The sequence below is a fragment of the Cordyceps militaris genome (assembly GCF_000225605.1).
Source record: "Cordyceps militaris CM01 unplaced genomic scaffold CCM_S00002, whole genome shotgun sequence".
In the NCBI taxonomy this organism is placed as follows: domain Eukaryota; kingdom Fungi; phylum Ascomycota; class Sordariomycetes; order Hypocreales; family Cordycipitaceae; genus Cordyceps; species Cordyceps militaris.
The window spans coordinates 4,884,035-4,904,754 of record NW_006271970.1 but is presented as its reverse complement, the minus strand read 5'-3'; the positions used below and the strand labels follow the sequence as shown (position 1 = coordinate 4,904,754).

The 20,720-nt window shown below is 58.9% G+C and overlaps 8 protein-coding genes across 8 annotated transcripts; 4 read left to right on the top strand and 4 right to left on the bottom strand.

Annotated features, from left to right (window-relative positions):
- Positions 1-1,617: 1,617 nt before the first annotated feature.
- Positions 1,618-2,652, top strand: CCM_03459 (uncharacterized protein; the record flags this gene model as incomplete). Its single annotated transcript, XM_006668610.1, has 1 exon — positions 1,618-2,652. The coding sequence occupies one exon, from the start codon at positions 1,618-1,620 to the stop codon at positions 2,650-2,652; it is 1,035 nt and encodes a 344-aa protein (XP_006668673.1).
- Positions 2,653-4,117: 1,465 nt separating this feature from the next.
- CCM_03458 (uncharacterized protein) lies at positions 4,118-5,653 on the top strand (the record flags this gene model as incomplete). The annotated part of the gene is made up of 3 exons (XM_006668609.1): positions 4,118-4,290; positions 4,341-4,574; positions 4,657-5,653. The coding sequence occupies 3 exons, from the start codon at positions 4,118-4,120 to the stop codon at positions 5,651-5,653; spliced, it is 1,404 nt and encodes a 467-aa protein (XP_006668672.1).
- Positions 5,654-5,750: 97 nt separating this feature from the next.
- CCM_03457 (putative glutathione-dependent formaldehyde-activating protein) lies at positions 5,751-6,249 on the bottom strand (the record flags this gene model as incomplete). Its single annotated transcript, XM_006668608.1, has 2 exons — positions 5,751-6,098; positions 6,151-6,249. The coding sequence occupies 2 exons, from the start codon at positions 6,247-6,249 to the stop codon at positions 5,751-5,753; spliced, it is 447 nt and encodes a 148-aa protein (XP_006668671.1).
- A 289-nt stretch (positions 6,250-6,538) lies between these two features.
- On the bottom strand, positions 6,539-9,208 carry CCM_03456 (ribonuclease P complex subunit Pop1, putative; the record flags this gene model as incomplete). Its single annotated transcript, XM_006668607.1, has 1 exon — positions 6,539-9,208. The coding sequence occupies one exon, from the start codon at positions 9,206-9,208 to the stop codon at positions 6,539-6,541; it is 2,670 nt and encodes an 889-aa protein (XP_006668670.1).
- Positions 9,209-9,900: 692 nt separating this feature from the next.
- On the bottom strand, positions 9,901-10,515 carry CCM_03455 (uncharacterized protein; the record flags this gene model as incomplete). Its single annotated transcript, XM_006668606.1, has 1 exon — positions 9,901-10,515. The coding sequence occupies one exon, from the start codon at positions 10,513-10,515 to the stop codon at positions 9,901-9,903; it is 615 nt and encodes a 204-aa protein (XP_006668669.1).
- An 872-nt stretch (positions 10,516-11,387) lies between these two features.
- CCM_03454 (GABA permease GabA) lies at positions 11,388-13,107 on the bottom strand (the record flags this gene model as incomplete). The annotated part of the gene is made up of 3 exons (XM_006668605.1): positions 11,388-11,660; positions 11,710-12,299; positions 12,357-13,107. The coding sequence occupies 3 exons, from the start codon at positions 13,105-13,107 to the stop codon at positions 11,388-11,390; spliced, it is 1,614 nt and encodes a 537-aa protein (XP_006668668.1).
- A 1,756-nt stretch (positions 13,108-14,863) lies between these two features.
- On the top strand, positions 14,864-16,519 carry CCM_03453 (4-aminobutyrate aminotransferase; the record flags this gene model as incomplete). Its single annotated transcript, XM_006668604.1, has 6 exons — positions 14,864-14,994; positions 15,047-15,082; positions 15,141-15,989; positions 16,057-16,230; positions 16,284-16,417; positions 16,473-16,519. 6 exons carry the CDS (start codon positions 14,864-14,866, stop codon positions 16,517-16,519), a joined length of 1,371 nt encoding a protein of 456 aa, XP_006668667.1.
- Positions 16,520-17,045: 526 nt separating this feature from the next.
- On the top strand, positions 17,046-19,545 carry CCM_03452 (C6 transcription factor (PrnA), putative; the record flags this gene model as incomplete). The annotated part of the gene is made up of 6 exons (XM_006668603.1): positions 17,046-17,116; positions 17,174-17,553; positions 17,607-17,692; positions 17,742-18,376; positions 18,449-18,586; positions 18,660-19,545. 6 exons carry the CDS (start codon positions 17,046-17,048, stop codon positions 19,543-19,545), a joined length of 2,196 nt encoding a protein of 731 aa, XP_006668666.1.
- Positions 19,546-20,720: the final 1,175 nt, after the last annotated feature.

Here is a 20,720-nt window from a genome sequence, read left to right as displayed (position 1 = left end):
TCGGGGGCCAGGCAGCAGAGCGTCGTGCGGCTGTCCGCGTCGGGGGCCGACAGACGCAGGTCGCCCGGGGCGATGACGCGCGGGGACCGGCCGCCGAGACGGAGACGCGCGGCGTGCACAAACATGGGCATGTCGATGCCGGTCTCGTCGCCCTTGAGGATGTGAAGCGGCTTGTCGCGCTCGAAGAGGCCCAACAGGCCGTCGACGATCTTGCGCGCGCAGGGGGTCAGTAAGCTTGCTTTGCCACACGGAGCCCGATGGGATGGAGAAAGGGAGTTTGGTACCTGCGATCCGTCGGTCGCGGCGACGAGGCCGGACTGCGCGGCGCCCATGTCCTCGAGCGCCGCGCTGCCGTACGCCACGTGCATGAAGCCGTTGAAGCAGAAGCGGGCATTGATCTCGGACACGCGGAAATTCTCCGTCGCCCGGCCGTTGTCGTCGCGCACCTCTTCGATGAGAAAGTCGGGGCGCCACGCGCCCTGGCACGTCGCGTACGGACGAAGCCGACCCAGCTGCTGCTGCTCGTCCAGCCACTGTTGTTCTTCTTTAGCGGGTTCCGGTTCCTCTCGCCATTATAGATCAAGTTGTTCACAACTGGGCGTACCTGGAGAAGCTGCTCCTCGTCTTCGGCCAGCGGCATGCGCTGCGGAAACGCGGCGTCGACGTCGCGCCACCAGCGCGGCACAATGTCGTTGAGCGCCGCGGCCAGCGCCCCGTGCAGCGCCGCTAGCTGCCGGCCGTGCGCGGCCGTGACGAGGATAGGCCGTGGGCAGCTGGCACGGCAACGAGCCGTGCGGCCAGGTGCTGGGCGGGCACCGGGCCAGCAGGAGCGCCTCGTGCGCGGCGTGCTGCTCTTGGGCTGTCGTGCCGTCGTCTGCAGAGGCGGCGCACCTACTTGAGCCAAGACCCAGGTGGACCTGTCTCATGCGATCGGCAGCCGGCATGGCCATGGTCTCGAATCGAGTGTTTTATGTTGGGTATAATGTGGCGTGTACCGGTGACGGAAGCGGCTGAGACACGCGGCTGCAGTATTGGCTGGGGCTGGCGGCGATGGCGTTTTATTTCGTTGCCTGCAGCTGTGGGAAGGATTTTCCTAGATATAAGAGCCCCGAGACATGCATATTGCGAAAACCTGCAACAAGAAGGAGCTGGTCAGAAACGTCCAAGACTCTCGCGACGAACGGCTAGTCTCGGCGACGGGGGCGGACTGCGTTGGTTACTTGCATTTTTCGACTTGCAGTTTGTAGGGTTCCATAACGCGCAGGGTTCCTCGGTGAGTTTTGCCTCATTCATGCCTTCAACGGCTTCAAAAGCCCACAGCGGGTCGATGCCTTCTCCATGCGGCTCATCCAAACCCGCTCACCTCGCGCATGCAGTCCACAGCCTGCCGACATATCGGACAAGGAGGACCAGGATACGGGCCTGGACCACTTTACGTGACTCTGCAGGGGCTTGAGGATGGAATGAGAAGCGTCTACGTATCCGTATGTGGATTTGCGCATACACGATATATTATGTCGCACAGATGGTTCGAGACGAGGCCTATAAAGACCGCGCGAGAAAACCTGGCGACTTGGTTTCTTATCAGATGCACTCAAATTCCATAGCTCATCAAACATGGCGTCGCTAGCTTCCACATTGCTTCGCTCGGGCCGCACAAAAGGCTGGGGCTGCGTCAGGCCGCATCTGCGGCTTGGCTGCCCGGCCAGCTCTAGGCTCCTTTACTCGACAAACAGCAGGCTGTCCCACGCCGTCACGACGCTTCTCGCGCCCGATCTCTCCTACAGCCAGAATGTCGACCACGTCGGACTCGTCGCGCGCCACCTCGAGCAGGACGGTATCCTCCGCATCACACTCGGCTTCCGCGACGACGCCAGCCGCTACTTGGAAGGGCTGATCCGAAGCCTGCACGCCCACCACGGGCACCGGCTGCCGCTCGCGCACAGCGCGACGCGCGGCTGGTTCTGGGACGTGCGGCCGAGCTTTGGCGCGACGTCGTCTTTTCAGACGGCGCACCATCACCAGGCGCGCTCCGAGACCATGGACGAGTTTCCGTGGCACACGGACTGCAGCTACGAGTACCCGCCGCCGCGCTACTTCGCGCTGCAGGTGCTGCGGGCTGACCGCTTCGGCGGGGGCACGCTGTCGGTGCTGAGCGCGGCGCGGCTGGGCGCGCACCTCGATGCGGCGACGCGGGCGACGCTCATGCGCGGCGACGCGTTCCGCATCGCCATCCCGGCCGAGTTTGTCAAGGACCCGGCGGCGCCGACGGCGATTCGCGGGCGGCTGCTCGTGGCGGACGCGCAGGGGCGGCCCGGACTGATTCGCTTCCGCGAGGATATCGTGACACCGCTGGACGAGGCGGCGGCGGCGGCGCTCAAGGCGCTCAAGGCCGCGATTCAGCACCTCGCGGCGCAGGAGCACGAGACGATGCACTTTGCGGCCGCGGATCTGCCGGCGGGGTCTGTCATCTTGCTGGATAACAGGCGCTGGCTGCATGCGCGGAACGAGGTGACGGATCCGGAGAGGCACCTGCGGAGGGTCCGCTGGGACGCGGCGCCGTTTCCTGGGATGGAGGAGACGACGGAGGAGCTGTTGACGGAGGCGGAGCAGGCGGAGCAAGCCAAGGTGAGCGACAGGAAGGCTGCATAGGCCAGCGGGAAAAAGTTAGATTGTTTGGTAGTATTGGGTTGCCTTGAGATGCGATATTATACATGCTGGTTCTGCACCACTGCTGTCGACGATGATGGCCACGGCGCATTGCCGGTGTCACAGGTGTATGTCGTACACAATAAAACACAGATGTAATCTATGCGTGTCTCGGAATAGATGAATGATGCAAGAACCCACAGGGGCGCCGAAATTTCTTCATATCCACATATCGGATGAGATTGTCTCGGAAGGTGCCGCAGGTGCCTATATCGCTGCACATATCAACGCAGCTGAAAACGTTTGTGGCTGGCGGAGGATTTCCAGCAGCAGACGCATGCGCAGAGAGTAAGCACGTCAAACTTATCTGGGAGATAAATACGGAGCCAGCAGCTCTTGAAACATGTGCAGCAGAACAATCTCGCGAAGTGGTCATGACCCTGAACGTTCTTGGCTCCATCTCACGGAGCTTGCTTCCGAGAGCGGGAGCGAGATGCGCCAAGCCACCTCATCTGGGGCTGAGGGTATGATGAGGAGCCACCTCATCTGGGCTGAAGGTACAAATAATGATGTGATGATGTGATGATGGGATGAGCAAAATAGACTTGTGTGGGTGCACGACGTTTGCTGGCACTGTGCATACAGTGGTGTGCAGACAGTGCGCCTACTGTGCGTACAGTGCGTCGCGCAGCACCAAAATAGATGCACACCTGCTGGCATGGAATGAGACGTCAAGTAATATGTATTAATACTGTTCAATAATAGCAGGGCCCGCCTTGTTTCTTTGTCCGGGCCGCATGCAGCTGCGTCATAACTGATGGATAGGTATATACTATATACGCTTGGTGCGATACGAATTACTCACTTGAATTCGTGCGTGACCCATCTGCAAAGGTATCATATCATGGGGAAGAATAGGGGAAAATAGGGGAAAATAGGGAAAAATAAATCCAAATGGATAATTTCTCTCCCATTTTTGCTAGCACTTGGTCGTTTAGAAAAAAGACAAAATGTTGTCTTCCCTCAGCCTAGGTATGCGCATACTGGTCTTGCTGCATATGCAATCCGTAAATAGCGGCAGTGTTTTGGCCAAATTGATTGGACATTAAACTGATTGCACTGTAGTACTGAGTACTGACTGTAGTACTGAGCTCTCAACAGCACATCATCTGCACGCCATGAGACAGCTGTGCTTCTCGGGCGCCAATGCACGCATTTATGCACCTCGACCCAACTTACACAAAAGCCGAGCCAAGACAAATTATGTCGTTCAAGCGATGAAACAAATTGACGTCAAGTAGCACGGGGAAAACGTGTTTTGAAATGCACCTTTGCTGGGGGCGACATGTCGCTCAAGCGCAACTTGTATACACCAAATCTTCCCTCTTCTTGGTCCGCCGACCTTGGCCTGCTTCTGCATAGTTTCCCAGCACTGCATAATTAAACAGGTTTCTTCTTCTCTTCCGTCATGGTGTATCCACTGTCCGTTGTTTTGGCCGTGGCCAAGAAGCACTGCTTCTACGACGAGAATGTCACGCACCCTCCTACCAGGGAGGCCGTGGACCAAATCGTCCAGCAAACGGCACACGATGACAAGGCCGAGCAACTGGCCGCTTGGCCGCTGCTACACAAAGAAACACTGTGAGAGCAGCGCCCATGACGACGTCACTATCCTCTAACCTCGATCCAAGATATACCACGATACAGCGACTCGTCAACGACACGAGCCCCGAAAACACATATCGCCAGTCGAGCTACGTCAGCATCACCGGCGGCGGCCGCGGTGCCCAGCCGCTCTTCTTCGCCACCGACGGCGCCGAGAACCGCCGCCAGCGAGCCGAGTTTGGCAGCCTCATTGCCAGCACCGGCACGCTCAGCAGCCGCGACTGGGTCGTGAGCATGCACTCAGGCGGCGGCTTATACAGGTACGTCTCGAGATCCAAGCTTTTCCTGCCCTCTGATCACACCCCCCCCGGGCCCCTTGCTGACGGGCACAACCCCCCGCAGAGCGCTCGACCTGACGCTGGAAATCATGGAGTGCGCCGGCGCGTGCACGCTCGCCGCCGGCAGCCACATGCCGCTGCCCGACGTCGTGCAGCTGCTCATCAAGTACCACGCCAACGCCGTGTCGGGCGACAGCAGCCAGATTGTCAACCTGGCGCGCCACGTGGCGACGCTGCCGCCCGAGACGCGGCACCAGATCCGCCTCGACAAGATCGTCTACACGTCCGAGGTGCTCACGCGCGCGCAGCGCGCCTTTCTCCGCGCCACGCTCGGCGACGCCGTCGCCGTCTGCTCGCTGCTGGCCAGCGCCGAGTCCGGGCCCTGGGCGCTCAGCAACCCGGCGCTGACCGGCGACGGCGACGGCGACGCCGCAACCGACTTTGTCTACGACACGCGCACCATGCTCGTCGAAATCTTCCCCGACCAGGTCGGCCGAGCGCGGCCGCTGCCCGACGGCGCCACTGGCATGATTGTGCTGACGTCGCTGTGCCGCCTGCGCAACCCCCTCGTGCGGTACGTCTCGGGCGACGTGGGCTCGCTGCACGAGCTGCCCCCGACAGCGGCGGTGGTGGCGGACCGCGCGCACCTGCGCGTGCTGCGGCTGCAGGGCCGCGACCGCCGCTTCAGCTTCGACTGGGAGGGCGACTACATTGAGTTCCGCAACCTGGCGGCCATTGCCGACGACCCGCGCTACGGGCTGCTCCAGTGGCAGGCCATTTTGCAGAACGGCGCGCAGGACCTGCTGCCGTGCCTCGAGCTGCGCGTGCTGCCGAGCGGCGCGCGGGACAAGGACCTGGAGGCGGCGCTGCTCAAGCACATGGCGGAGCGCGTGCGCGTGCTCTTGTCGCTGGAGGGGGAGGAGGAGTCATTTTGCATGCGCGTGCTGGAGAACACGGACGGGTTTGAGAAGAGCACGACAGGGCGCAAGGTGGTCAAGTTTATCGACCGTTTCAACGAGAGAGGAGACTTGGACGCGGCAGGAATAAAGGAAAGTGTCTAAACGACACCTTGGCACACCAATGTAGCTGATGATGCAAGTAAAAGAGGAACGAATTCTAAAAGTAACGGTACAGAGCCTAGTGAAAACTGCCAACCCATCAGTCACTCTGCGGATACTTCTTCCCCGGCAGATGGTCCGTCACGCCCTGGATGTCATTTACGCAGAACAAGTGTCTCTCGGCATACGTCAGCACGCGGCCGTGCTCCCGCAGCACATCGTCGTCGAGCGTGCCGACGCACACGCTCAGCGCATCCTCCGCGTCGGCCGCCCAGAAGAGCAGCGCGCCGCAGCGGCCGCAGAAGCCGCGCGCGTTGCCCGGCGAGGCGCGGTACGTGTGCAGCGTGGCGCGCGCCGTCCACGCCACGCTGCCCCGCGGCACCTTGTGCGCGCGGAAGACGAGGCTGCCCGTCTGCTTGCGGCACTGCGAGCACTGGCACGTCGATGTCTGGCGGGGTTAGCGGTAGGAGGGCGAGAGAGGGACGGGGAGGGGGACTAACGGCGTTGAGGAAATCGTGGGAGGGCGGAAAGGTGATGGTGTAGCGGACGCCCTGGCAGAGACAGCCGCCGCTGACACGGGTGGGAAGGTTGGTGGTCATCGTAGCGGGTTTTTTTGTGCGGTTGGGATGGAATTGAATGTTGAGTTTGGATGATTATGATTGGAATTGGAGTAGGCTTATATACGCTGATGGTTGAGCTGAAGTTGTCATCAGCGCCCTTCGTCGTCATAGGCGCAGCCTATGACACGCCATCCCGTGAATTAAATACAGGAGGTAATCATGTACCATTATTTCACTAACAGGGTCCGGATTTGTATGAATCTGTTATTTATCATCATGTCACTAACCAGGTTCGGATATTTATGACGTTGTTTATTGCCCGCTTTTGTTATACATGCTCCCACCGCGCCAACCAGCCGACGTTCTCGCCCGCGTTCCTCACGATGCACAGCTTCGCCTCCTTGGGCCTCGTCCGCAGATCCGCGAGCACCCTGTCCACGGCCAGCGCCCCGACTGCCGTGCCGCGGCCGCGCGCCATGTTGTACGATCCGGACGTGACGAACCCGACGAGGTCCTCCGCGTCGGGCACCACCGGGTGGTGGCCGTCAATTGTACTGTAGTTGGCCGCGAGCGGCGGGTACGGCGCGGGCGGCGCCGTCAGCGTCTGCGCGAGCATCCGCTTCCGGTGCTGCATGTCGGTAGCCTCGGACCGCTTTTGCTTGGTCGTCGCCGGCCGTGCCGTCTCGGACAGCTTGGCGAGCCACTGCGCGCGGAGATTGCCGGGCAGGGCGGGAGATGCACCGGCGGGAGGCTCGGTGGACGGCACTTGGACGGTGGGGGATGCGCCGGGCGCTGGTGCTGAAGGCTGGGGTAAGCGGTAGATGCGAGCGCAGCTGGTGACGACGCCGCGGCCGATGATGGTGATGCGGATGCTGGTGACGGCATTGTCTGGCAACTCCTGTGGCTTTGTGGTAGTGAGATGGGCCTGAATGTCGGCCCTGGATACCTGGTTCAGCAGCCTGAGACAATCCACGTCTGGTGCCTTTGGTGCTGCCGTCGTCTCGACGCCCTCCATGGGGTCTCCTGCGGGCACCGCCGCGCCGTCGGGCTTGAGACCGAAAATAAGCTCAAAATCGCACGCCAGCCCGTCGCCGACCTCGCCCTTTCGGCCCGCCCCGAGATTCAGCGACGCCCATTCCGTGCGCTTGCTCTTGGGCCGCTTCGCGTAGTCCCTTTGGCGCTCTGCCCGTTTGGCGCGCTCCCAGTCTGCGCCCGCGTCCGTTCCCGGGTAGTCGGCCGGGAACCAGGGCACGCTGCGCTCGAGGGAAACCTGGCGCGCCTCGTCGACGCCCGCGAAGCGCGGGTTGCCGCCGGAGAGCAGGGGGCAGCGCACGAGGCTGTGCCAGACGGGCAGCACGCACCCCCACGGCAGCAGCAGCGTCCAGGCGCCTTGGGTCTGCGTGCCGGACGCGGCGCGGCTGGCGAGCAGGGTGATGGGGATTTCTGGGTCGGCGGCGGTGGGCGGGAGGAGAGCGCCGGCGACGGCGGAGCTGCGGCGCTTGTAGATGGCCTGCTGCGTGGGAAGCAGGGTGGCCTTGTGCCGGGCGTTTCTGTCGAATAGTAGGTTGCGATCCAAGTCGCGCTCTGAAGGCCACTCCGCTATCTTCTCCATCAACCGCTCCGGTAGTTTGTCATCGTCCCAGCCGTCGAGCCGCCGGGGCGGGTAGCGGAGACGCGGATCTTGCACGGTCGTGGCGAGCAGCGCGTTGGCGGGCAGCGCCGCGGGATTGGTGAGGCCGTGCAGCGATGTAAAGATTTGGCCGTGATTCAGACTCGACTTTCCGGCGGCCGGATGGGGCGTCAGCACCGCGAGCAGCGCCTCGGTGGACGCCGGGCCGGTGAGCTCGATGCTGCCAATCTCGAAGCGCAGGTCCTCGATATACAGCCGTGGTGTTTCCATTTTGGTCAGTCGAAGCAGCTGGTCAAAGACTTCTTTGAATGCAGACGGATGCACGCGCAGGAAAACCTGTCGCTGCGTCCTGCTTTGATCGTCGGCGGCGGGTTGCGGATTCCACACCACTGTACACGGGCACATGGGTCGTGGTCGTCCGTGGTGCTCCCTGCTGATGACGGTCGAGCGTGAACGTGTGCCCTGTCTCCATTTCTTCCCCCGGTCGTTCCAGTAGCCGTCATCGACGAGACCGATGCGCTGCAACACGCGACAGAGTCCTGCCTCGTGACCGTAGAGACCTATGGTACTCATGTAACTCGTATCCCAGACCAGTGTTCCTCGTTCGCCTTGTGCTCGGTGCGTCGGTCGGTACACCTTTTCGCTCGGTGTCAGCGGGATGGCAAACCGCCACAGCGGGCTGCTCGGCGGGGTCATGCGCGCGCGCTTGGCGTGCCACAGATGCGTGGGCAGCCACGTCTTGTCCGTCTGTCGCTTTCGGAAGCGCGGCGGCGGCCGCGGAGGCTGGTTGAGCTGATTCCGTCGAATTTTCCGGCGCGTCGTCTGGGGCACGACGCCACTCGCCACCTTGTCGTCGCCCGTCTTGGCCATCGTCATCTTCCTCCTCCTCGTCCGCGCAGCCAGAATTCGCAGGCGCTTTGCCGTCTCGGCGCGGAGGCGGGCTCTCGTCGAGGTCGGCGCGCGGCGGCGCGGCTGGACCATAGGTGTGTTGTCCTCGGCCATTTCCCTACGCGCTCGCAGCTGCAGGCGGCGGGGCACGCGGCGCGGGTTGTGACTGGCGGCGCGGCGGCGCAGACCGCGGGGCACCTGCTGGAAGGCGCGGGCGCTCCGCACGGCCTTGGACGTGGCCATGCTCTGCTCGAGCGCGCGGATCTCGAACGCGTGCGCGGCCACAAAGGCGGGCAGGTCCAGGGCGCCATCGCGCAGGGCCGAGGCAGCTGGCGCGGACGGGATGTTGCGGGCGAGGTGGACTTGCAAGCGTCGCGGTGCCGGCGCCGACTTATCGTGGCGGCTGTTGGAGGACGAGGACGCGCCGCCGGGTTTCGTCTTGCCTGGGCCGGCACCGGCAGGAGCTTGCTTAGGGCCCATGGCTGGTTGAGGTGCAGGCGCGGAAGCAAAGTGAGGGAGGAGAATGTTGAGTTGAAGATTCAACTTTTTAGTGGGGTTACAGCTTTGTCGATTACTACTAACGTTAGTGGAGTTGGCCAGTTTGTTAGCGCTTTATTTACCGATGCCGATTACCGATCGTCCCTGTATCCCGCACAAATCCCACATGTCAGTCCTTCTTTTTTACCTTTCGTCGTCTCTTGGTTAAACCAGCTTCGTTTTATGTAGGAATTTTCGTATAAACTATAGTTGCCATAAAATACTACTAGCACTAGAAATAGTACAGGCTCGGCGAATAGTCTCATGAATCGTGGTGTCTACTGCTAGTCGCTGATGAATTTCAGGGCGTCGCTATATCATAGGTACCTAGGTAGTTACCAGCAGTGAAGGCTTAGCGCTGCTAGCACCATTGGCTGTGCCACGGAGAAAGGCAAAATGATTCGTACCAACAATGCTGCCAGTATTGATTTGTATTGTGGCTTGTTACACCGATATAGGTACGCGCTACCCTAGAAGGCGCTGGGTGCCGCACAGTCCGTAGCAATTAGAAAAGAAAAATGTAAAATTTAATACAAACAAATATCCCATCATACACTTCAACCGTCCATTCCACCTACAACAGTACTTTATACAGCCAACGTCGACGCCAAGGCAAACACCACAAAAGCGGCCGACTAACAATTGCTCGGTCGCACAGCCTTCAACGTTCCCTCTCTGGCGCCAGTCACACTCTGCGCCGCCTTGAGGTATGAATCAATCGCCGGCAGCACATTGCGGCACCGATCCTGGTTCACCGCCTTGATCATCGTCGCCACCTCGTCCGTCGTCAACTTTGCTCCCCGCTTGGCAAAGAGGGCCAGCGTGTCCTCGACGAACCGGAACGTGCCCTGCCCGACCAGCACGTCGTCGGCGGCCACCACGCCGGGGTCCCGGTTCTCGGCGGTCCCGTTGAGGAACACGCGGTCGAGAACGGCCTTGTGGAGGAGCTCGTCTTCCTCGGCGTCAAAGGCAATCTGGCCCTGCTCCTGCCGTTGCTGCGGGCTCAGGGACTCGGCGTGCGAGAGAAAGTCGGACACGGTTTGCGTGTCGCCCCGCCACTGCTGCGCGGCCGCGGCAATGTCTTCCTTGGCCGGCGGCGCTTTGTTGCTCCTGTTGCCGCAGGGAATGATGTTCTGGTCGCCCATGAGCATGTTCATGGCGTCGCAGACGAGGCCGAAGGTCGGCGCCGCAAGAACAGTGTGTCCGTTCAGCCCGACGAGGAGGGAGACGAGAGCATATTGGGGCTGCATTGTGAAAGATGGGAAAGAGTCTTTGGAGTCTGCGTCTGCGGCGGATTCGATAAAGATGTTTCAAATAAGCGGATGATGAGTTGATCAGGTCAAGTTGGCGACTTGGGCGTGTTAGAGAAGGATAGGCGAAGCTGTTGAGGAAGAACGGAAATTACGATACACGTGAAGTATTATATAGGAAACTATTCGTCTAAGAAAGATTAACATTTAATGTTTTGAGGACCCGAGGGTATTAGAATCGGAAGCGGTAGAGAACCAAGCGTCCGGGTCGCCGCACTATATGAAACTCGCCGTCTGTGATCGCGCCATCAAAACCTGCAGAAAGGTATATATCCAGTCAGTCCCCATCTTGTTGCTGAGGGTTGCCTATCACCCTACAACCTTTCAATTTCGCTTAGGCAACGTTCTGACTCGACGCGCCAGCGTAGGGATCGACAAGCAACCACAAAGTCCATCTACAAGCAGCCAGCCTGAAACCCGCATGATGTTTAGGAAACAGAACAGTGGCAATTTCTTGTCTTGATCCGTTTGGTTGTGTAGGAGTGGGGACGAAACCTCTGTGCTCTGGTTATTGTTGTCATTGCTCCTAATAATACTCATGCTGAAACTGCGCCTGAGCGTTGCATGCCCTCACAATCTGTGCTCTGTGACGAGGATGCGGCTCCTGATCGCTTAGTCGGGACGGATAACGCGATCAGTGGGTCGATCTATCAAGAGAAAGCCACACAAGATCTCATGTTTTGTGTCTATAATTAAATAAACCAGGACGGACTTGAGACCATTTCCTCGTTGGGAAGTCGCATCAAAGCAAACAGACATACCCACCCACGTCATCATTGGATTTTTAAAGGGGAAAAAAGTTGATGCTATCTTCAAGATACCCACTCCTTCTTTGCGCTGCTTGGAATACGATCCGTCTTCTCTTCGGCAGGGTCCATGCCCTCCACCGTACCCTCAGCTAAAGTTTCGACGTTGAGCTGAGGTCCGTGGTAGTTTTTACGACCGTCCAAGATCCATGTCCCTCCAGCGATGAGCAGAATAACCCCAAAGGCGGCAATGGCGTAATTCATATTGCTTCCAGTGACCGGAAGCTCCGGGGGGAAGACGAACAGGACGGTAGTAAGAACGGACCACATAATACCAATCTACCAATGTTAACTCATGCCCAGGCGTTCCAGGATAGGCATTTCTTACAATATTCAATATCCAACCAAAAGGCTCAGGAATCTTAAAAGGGCGGTCTTCTGGCAACATGCGGCGTCCTCGAAGAACGTTGATGGTCGGCGGAATGGCATACGTCACGCCGAGCGCAACCACAGATGCCGAGGTGATGGCGTTGAACGTGCTGCTGGACCCCAGAAAGATGCATCCAAAGACGATGACCCACGCTGCCGTCCAGATCAGCGCATTGAGGGGCACGTCGAGCGTCGGGTGCACCTTGGCAAGGACGCTGGAGAATGGCATGCCGCGGTCGCGGGCAAAGGCGTAGCTCATGCGGCTGCTCGTGCACATGATGGTGATGGCGGTAAAGAGCATGCAGACGATGGGGAAGAGCAGCAGGCAGACGCTTCCGGCTTTGTTGTTGGTGGCATCCATGAAGACCTGCAGCAGAGGGCCCCATGGCGCCTCGATGACGGCATCAATGTCCTTTGTGACGAGGAGGAGGCAGATGAGGAAGATGAAGCCGGTAAACATGCCGATGCCAATAGAGTACAGCATGATTCTGGGGCCCTGGCGCTGAGGGTCGGGAATCTCCTCAATCATGTGCGCAGTGGCGTCGAATCCTGAACCGCATCAGTTAGCTGTATTCTTCACAGCCGGCGCGCGAAGAATAAACGTACCCGTCAGTGCAAAAGCGCCCTGCAACAATCCTAGCATCCAAGCAAGACCATCCGGCCAGCCAGTCTTGTTGGTAAACTGCGTAAAGACAAACTCGCCGCTCTGGTAGTCGCCGGACGCGCAGGCCAGCGTCGTGATGCTGATGATGACGAAGCCCGCCAGCGACCACAGGAACGCGGCCTGCGTGACCATGGGCAGGATGCGGGTCAAGAAGGCATTAATGACGAGCGCGGCGAGCGTGAACCCAATGTAGATGAGGAACTGGTGCCACGGCTGGGGCGCGTAGCTCGGGTGCAGCAGCGAGATGATGTTGACGACAAAGGTGCTGCCGAGCAGGCCCGTCGTGGCCGTCAGCGCGATCCAGCCGGACACGTTGATCCAGCCGGTGGCGTAGCTCAGGCCGCGCGCCCAGCGCCGCCACGCGATGATGGCGACCCAGTGGTACTGCCCGCCCGCGGTCGGGTACGCCGACAGGAACTCGCCGAGCGACGCCGCGAGGCACAGGTTGAGCGCGCCCGCGACGACGAGCCCCCACACGACCGACGACGAGCCGCCCGACGGCAGCGCGAGCGTAATCGACGCCGCCAGCGCCGTCCACGTGTTGAGAATGGCAAACGCGAGCCCCAGCATCGACAGCATCGAGAAGTTGCGCTTCAGCTCCTGCTTGTGCCCGAGCTGCTCGAGGACGGCGGCCGCGGCCGCGTCTTGCTGCGAGAGACGGCGCGGCGGCGCGGTGGCCGCGTCGAGTTTCATTGTTGGATGGCGAGGGTTGGGTCACGCTATGGGGGGATCATACGTGAAGAGCGGAATTTGGATATGATGAATTGGTGCTGAAAGAGGGCTATATAGGGCGAGGGAGGAGCATGTCGGCACTGTGGTGGTGGAGCACGGGAAACTCAAGGTTCAACTAAAGAGACGCTAGAAAGAATGAATCACGCATGATAAAGACGGCACGCTAGGGACCGATATACTGGTAGGTGTTGACCGACAGGCCGAGACTTGATTTGCAGGGTTGTTATCAGCGTTGGCCCATTTTGATCCTTCCTCTGATGTCGAACGGTCAGTAGACAAGCAGTCAAGCCACTGCAAAGCAATGACCAAGAGGGGTAATACAAGCCCGCAAATGCGCGTCAGTGCCGCCATGTAATGAGTTATCAACCTCCAAACCCCCACAAGTGGCAAATGCGGTGTAATGGGGCGCGATCGTCTCCAAAGGCCGGGGCCCCAGGCTAGACCCATTTAGATAGCGGGATTGCATTTGCCGTGCCATTGGTGTTGATCTTCAAGTTGACCATGTGCAGAACAATCTGCCAAGAACTATGGGCAAAAAGATAATGGGAAAAGGAGACGAGCCGCCGCGAGAGAGCCTATCAATGTAGGGGTAGCGTTGAGGCCATGTACGACTGTGAGGATATCAACCGAGGGAGGCTTGGCATACCGATATAATACCAAACAAGTCGGCCTATAGCTCGCCCTCTTTCTCGCGGCATTAGTTACCCTGGAGCGGCCAAATCCGGGGTACTGTACTTCCATGATAAAGTGAGCGACTAGAGGGGTTCCTTGCTGGCTCGAAACGTGCTGCGTTTCACGAAAATGAATCGCAATGTTCGTTCTTGCCAGCGCATACTAGATTGGCATCTAGGGAGGTTTAGCGGCCGCCGCTGTGTAGCCGGTCCCGGTTCCGGTTCCGGTCCCAGTTTCCCCGGGCTGCCCACCCACCGGGCGGCGCCACACGAACGAAGCGTAGGCGACGACCCAGTTGCCGGCTTCTTTGTCCGAAAATCTCTTGGCCTGCGATTAGATAAGTTGCATGACTTCAGTTGCATGATTTATCTTGGAGTAAATACGCGTTTGGGGTAAGTGTTTAGTCAGTCACTAGTAATACCGCTAGCTCTGTCTGTCGCCGCCGTGCTGGCAATACGGCATCACACCTGGGCGTCGACGATGGTGGTAGAGGTCGAGGGGCCTGGTAGAGACTGTTAGTGTGCAAGGTCGGTGGTAGATTGGGGGGAGCGTACTGTTCACGGGGAAGCGCTTGCTGGAAGCGGCTTCGATTCAGTCTCCGTCAACGGAGCATTGGCTTTTTAGAAGAGGAGGGGGATCATGTAGCTATGCTTGGTGTTACTTTAACTGTGGTTGTTCCAAACGATCTTCGAGCGCAGTCACATGGTGTTCTTTACAAGATACAAGGTAGACGACGCGGATTCAACATTTCAACAAGACACCGTCTCATATCATTTTTATCGCCCTTTTGCAATGTCATCTTCTCTCGTCCGCAGCACTCGTGCCGCCCGCCGGTCGGAGGCGGCCAAGTGGGACCGGCAACCTCGACCAAGCCGGTCTTGAACTGGCCGTCGGTGGCCGCGCGCAGCCGTTACGTCACCGGCCTAGCGGATCAACTTACCGTTGGTGAATATATACGCTGAAGGGGAAGAAAAATTATGTCTTGGACATATTTCCAACACCAGCCAATACAGACTCGGAACGCGTCTTTTGTCGTGCTACCAAGATGACTGCCTCTGCCTTGATTGACCAGGTGCCCGGCCCCGTGTCCAAGGCTGCCTCAGACAAGCTCAACACCGTTTTCGACGCCCGCGCTGTTCACTTTGTCGTCGACTATGACAAGAGCGAGGGAACATAGTACGAATCCCAACTTGTCCCTCTGTTTCCACACTAGCTAACTCCATTCCAGCATTGTCGATGTCGACGGCAACAAGTACCTCGATGTGTAAGTCCTTTACCTTGCCCCATGCCAAAACGCAGCAAGTCTAACCGGCCGTACATAGCTACTCCCAAATCGCCTCTATCCCCGTGGGCTACAACAACGCCGCGCTCGCCGCCGCGGCCAAGTCCCCCGCCATGATCTCGGCCCTCATCAACCGCCCAGCCATCGGCAACTACCCGTCGGCGCAGTGGCACGACGTGCTCCAAAACGGCCTGCTCCGCGCGGCGCCGCGCGGGCTCGACAAGATCTTCACGGCGCAGTCCGGCTCCGAGGCCAACGAGCTGGCCTACAAGGCGGCCTTTATGCTGTACCGGCGCAAGCAGCGCGCCGCGGGCGCCTGGACGCCCGAGGAGGTCTCGTCCTGCCTGGACAACGCCGCGCCGGGCTCGCCGGACCTCGCCATCCTGAGCTTCGCGCGCTCGTTCCACGGGCGCGGCTTCGGCAGCCTGTCGACGACGCGCTCCAAGGCGGTGCACAAGCTCGACATCCCCGCGTTCGACTGGCCGCAGGCGCCGTTCCCGCAGCTGCAGTACCCGCTGGAGAAGCACGCGGCGCGCAACGCGGCCGAGGAGGCGCGCTGCCTGGCCCGCGTCGAGGAGCTTCTCCAGACGTGGCGCTGTCCCGTGGCGGCCGTCATCGTGGAGCCCGTGCAGAGCGAGGGCGGCGACAACCACGCGTCGCCGGCCTTCTTCCAGGGCCTGCGCGCGCTGACCGCGCGCCGAGGCGTCTGCCTCATCGCCGACGAGGTGCAGACGGGCTTTGGCGCCACGGGCCGCTTCTGGGGCCACGAGCACTGGCGCCTGCCCGCGCCGCCGGACATGGTGACGTTTTCCAAAAAGGCGCAGACCGCGGGCTACTTTTTCGGAAACCCGCTGCTGGTCCCGGACCAGGCGTACAGGCAGTTCAACACGTGAGTGGCTTTGCTTGGTAGGGCTGGCGTCGAATAGAAGGACAAAAGACTGACAAGCGGCGTGTAGTTGGATCGGCGACCCTGCGCGCGTTTTGCTGTGCAAGGCCGTCATTGAGGAGATTCTCGACAACAACCTGGTTGAGCAGTGCGCTCGTGTTGGTGATGTCTTGTACGCTGAGCTGGAGAAGCTCGCGGTCAAGTATCCTGCTGAGATCCGGGACCTGCGCGGCAAGGGACAAGGGTAAGACTATTTGCGTCTCTTTATTCGCTCGTGTACATATCTAACGATGGCAGAACATTTATTGCCTTTGACGTGGAAGACCCTGTTGGCTTTGTTGCGGCCATGAAGAAGCGTGGCGTCAACATCGGCACTTGCGGTGTTTCGACTGTTCGCCTTCGTCCAATGCTGATTTTCGACGAGACTCACGGTACGTTAATGTATCTATTCTTTTTTCTTGCACATGTCAATACTGACCTTTGCAGTCCCTGTCCTGATCAACACGATGGAGGCGGTACTGTCTGCCTTGTAAAGGCGGTTGATGATGAAGTCTTATCGGTGCAATGAGAACTGTTTTCAGTAAATAATACCACGGCGGATACTTCTTGTACAAGTACATATTATGAATTAGAATTCAAAAGACGAGTTATTTCCACGCGCCAGCGTCTTAAATTGCCCGCGGCTCAGTTGAGGATTCACGGTCTCGGTTGCTTCCAGGTGTCTTCCGAGCTCTTCTAGCGGCTGAATCCGCTATAACTCAACGACCGAGGACTTGGTCTCTAACAGCCCGGTGCATCTCATTCGGTTGCATAAGTAGGCTGAGTACATACCCAGTTTATATAACATCTGAAAAAAACAGTTTCCATCAAAACATCCCCGTCAGGTATGCAAGACTTTGGAACCCAAAAGTGGTTGGTCGTCGCGGCGGCTGGTGGGTCTCGCTCCATGACGGGCATCGCCGTTCTGAAACTTGACTCTACCAACTTCATACCATACTATATCACAGTCCTATTCACTAAAACCGTCCAACGGCGATATATGCCGCTGGTACGGCCCTCATGTCCAGCCAATATCGCTCCCCCGACTCCCACAGAAGCCTAGCGAGGGAGCGCAAACGGGCCGCGCGGGCGTGCGTGTTTGACCACTCCAATCCATGCCCTCCGTTTGCATTAACAAAATCCATTAGATGCGACATCTGCCGCCGCCAGAAAGAGCGGTGTGACGGCGGCGTCCCCTGCCGGCGATGCTTCCGCCTAGGGCGCCAGTGTGAATTCACAGGTGATGCGGGCAGCGCCGCATCGGGGCCCGGCCGGTCGGCGCCGGCGACGCATGCCATCGCCCGCAGCCAAATGGGCATTGACCAGGGCGCCTCGGCGCAGCATAAGCGCTTGGAGTATCTCGAGAGGATCGTGCGCAGCCAGGCCGGGTCCGAGGCGCCGCTGGACTTGGACACTCTCCGGAACCTGGCAGACGAGGCAGACAGCCGGCGCAGTCCGTCCCGGACATCGCACGAAGATGAGGTTGACAAGTCCATCACCATGCAATCTCTAGATGGGAATGTCATGCGTAAGCTCTCGTTTATACTTGCTTTGTTCGCCATCGAATCTAATCCGGCGCAGATTATTCGGGCGAGTTTTCGCACTGGAACTTTTCCATGCGCATCAAGGACTGGCTAGACCAGAGCGTAGCACGACAGGTCCAAAATGTACGTACCAAGGCTTCAACATCTGTTTTCACGGCACTCACTGCCATAGGAGCAAACTCCTAAACCATCCATCGTATTTGACGAATATTACCGGCCCGATGAGCTTCGGTCCCCAGCCGGCTCTCTCGTGCAGCTCTCCTCGCTGCCGCCGCGTTCCATCACCGACTTTCTCCTCCACTGCTTCTTCCAACACGCCGAGGCCAACTACAGCTTCGTCGACAGAGAGTGGCTGTGCACGCAGGTGGACATTGTCTACGAAAACCCCATGGCGCTGTCAAACAGAGACGTTGGCACCCTCTCGATGATCTTTACGATGCTCGCCATCGGTACGCAGTACGCCTACCTCGAGTCCGTCGCAGAGAGCAAGGGGGCTGCTACTGCTGCTGCCAGTGACGCGAAGCAGTTCAGCGAAGACGCGGTCGGTATTCAGTTTTACAGAAAAGCGGCTCACCTGCTACCAGAGGTCATTGCGGCCTCGTCGCTGCAGAGCGTGCAGGCGTGCCTGTTGATGGGCATGTATACGCTCCCGGTGGACGCATCCGGGCTGGCCTACATATACCTGAATCTGGCGTTGAAGTTGGCGATACAGAATGGTATGCACAGAACGCATCCTGCAAACGATGGAGATGCGCGTGTCCGGGAGACACGAAATCGCGTCTGGTGGGCACTCTACACAGTTGAGCAGTACGTGGCGACGCCGTCTTTCCTTCTCCTTTCTCCTTTCTCCTGGCCTTGTAACTTGTTAACTGTATATAGGCGAGTCGGTATATTTCACGGTCGTCCCATCTCCATCGCAAGCGTCGACGTTGACGCGGATCTGCCGTCGCCACTGCCTAGCCCGACAGTATCGTTTAGGAATCCGGAGCTTCTACTCACCACCATACAACTAAATAAGTACTTATCCAAAGTGGCATATATAATGTAAGCTAAGTCTCAGCCGGGAGGGAAGCTTCTGACACCATTTTAGGTCCAACCTGCGAACTCTCCCAAAAACAGAAACCTCGGAGTGTGTCAAGAAGCTTGCTCAACTTCAGTCCGAGCTGGTCAAATGGTGGGACGGTCTTGGAGACGCCGCGTTGTTCAACACTGAGCAGCCAATTTCGGCCGCGTTCCGGCCGAGGATGCACCTCCGGCTGGAGTACTGCATGGTGCGCCTCTTTCTTGGCCGCATCTTTATCCTCCCGCAGGACGGCAAGCTTGACAGCGACAACCGCTCGACGCCGTCCTCGTCCGACACCACCTCGCGCAGCTCACGCGCGACTCTGGTGCGCGACTGCGCCGAGGCCGCGCTGTCGGTGATTGACGCGTGCCGCGTCATTTCGCGGGCCGTCGGGCTGGCGCGGGCGTCGTACACCGAGTTCAGCTCGTGCCGGGCGGCGCTGCTCGTCATCACCACGCAGTGCCTGACGCAGGGCACGGAGCGGTTCCGGCAGGCGCTGCGCGACGGCGTCGTGATGCTCAAGGACATGTCGTCGGGCAGCCAGTCGTGGCACTCGGAGGCGTCCCTGATTGAGGCGTTTGAGCGGGCGATTGCGAGCATGATCACACGCCACCCGGCGGCGGCGGGGAGCGCGGCGGCGGTGTCGGAGGAGTCGGACTATGCCAAGTTTAAAAAGTGGGAGCAGAGGGTGCAGAAGCATCCGTCGGTGCCGGAGTCGACTGCGGCTAGCATGGTTGGGTCTGAGGAGATGGGGCCGATGGCTGGCCAGGACTGGAGACCGACCGAGGCGGCGTGGAGAGAGGACACTATGCTGATGCCGTCGTGTACGCCGTTTTTCGGTGTGGATGGTAATTTTGCGTCGTTTCCGGAGAGCTTGGATGAGCTGCCATCCTTTTTGGATACGAACTTTTGAGGCAAGTGGACGAGATGACAGTGATATCTAGATCCATGGACATGTGCGGAATAATGTACGAATACTCATGTTGCGAGAGCAGTGTGCTCGTTGGAGAAATGCTGATGCCGCGCCAATGCCTACGGTGCGTGTGCTCTGTAAATAATGCGTCGTATTTCGTAGCACATTGAACCCGATGAATCTCGAAAGTGGAAAAACTTTGACGACCGCCTATTGGCATCCGCACCACATTGAGTTCTATTTCTTTGTCCTCGTCAGCCTCCGTATAATGCAAAATATGTCGGATGAGAGAATGGGCGACATGGCGCATGGCGCATGGCTTGATGGTGCATGATGGCGTTTCAACCCATGACAGCGGACAGGTGGTCTAAATCGGAGCGGTGCTGCAAGAGGGCAATTTCTTCAGCCGTGAGGACGTGTCTCGCTTCGTGTTGCATTAGTAGTAGCTAGAAGAAGATAATGGAGAATAGAAAGGAGGCGAAAAGAAGAAAACTCGTTTTCATAGATGCTGCTTCTTGCATGCCTCTTCGTTTGGTGATGTGGCTAGTTCGTCTGTGGCGCATACCAGCATCCGTTTGCCGTTTGCTGGCAGCTGGCACGCTAAGCCCAACACAGCCAGGCTTGAAGCGCAAAGTAGGAAGGGGGCAGCTGCAAACGAAAAAGGAAAAAGACGACTTGATCAAGCCTCGAATTCCTCACGCGATCAACAGATTCTTCATCTTGCATCTCCTCTCAACTCAATCAAAATCATCGTGCACCCCGCCGACCGCCCATTGGCATCACCGTCCCGCACCGCATTGAGTTCTATTTCTTTGTCCTCGTCAGCCTCGTCTCCACAGGCGTCCCCTATCGCCGCTTGGCCCCCCCCGCTGTCCTTGTTACAGAGAGAGCTGCCAACGACTGCGCGCGCGCGTCATCATCACATGCACCAGGAGGATCTGGGCCATTTTCTCTACAGCGCCGCCGTCCTGCCACAGGGCCTGCCCGCCGGCAACAACCCTTTGACCAATCTCGTTTTCCATCGCGCCCCAACAGAGAAATCATCGGTCCACGGTCCCGTTTCTCGAAACCGTCGTCGCAACCCCCCGTCTCACCAGTCTAGGCCCGTTCTGTCCGCCCTCGCACAGAAGAAAAAAGGGCGCCACCACGGCTGTGCCGGATCTGTTAGCTCACAA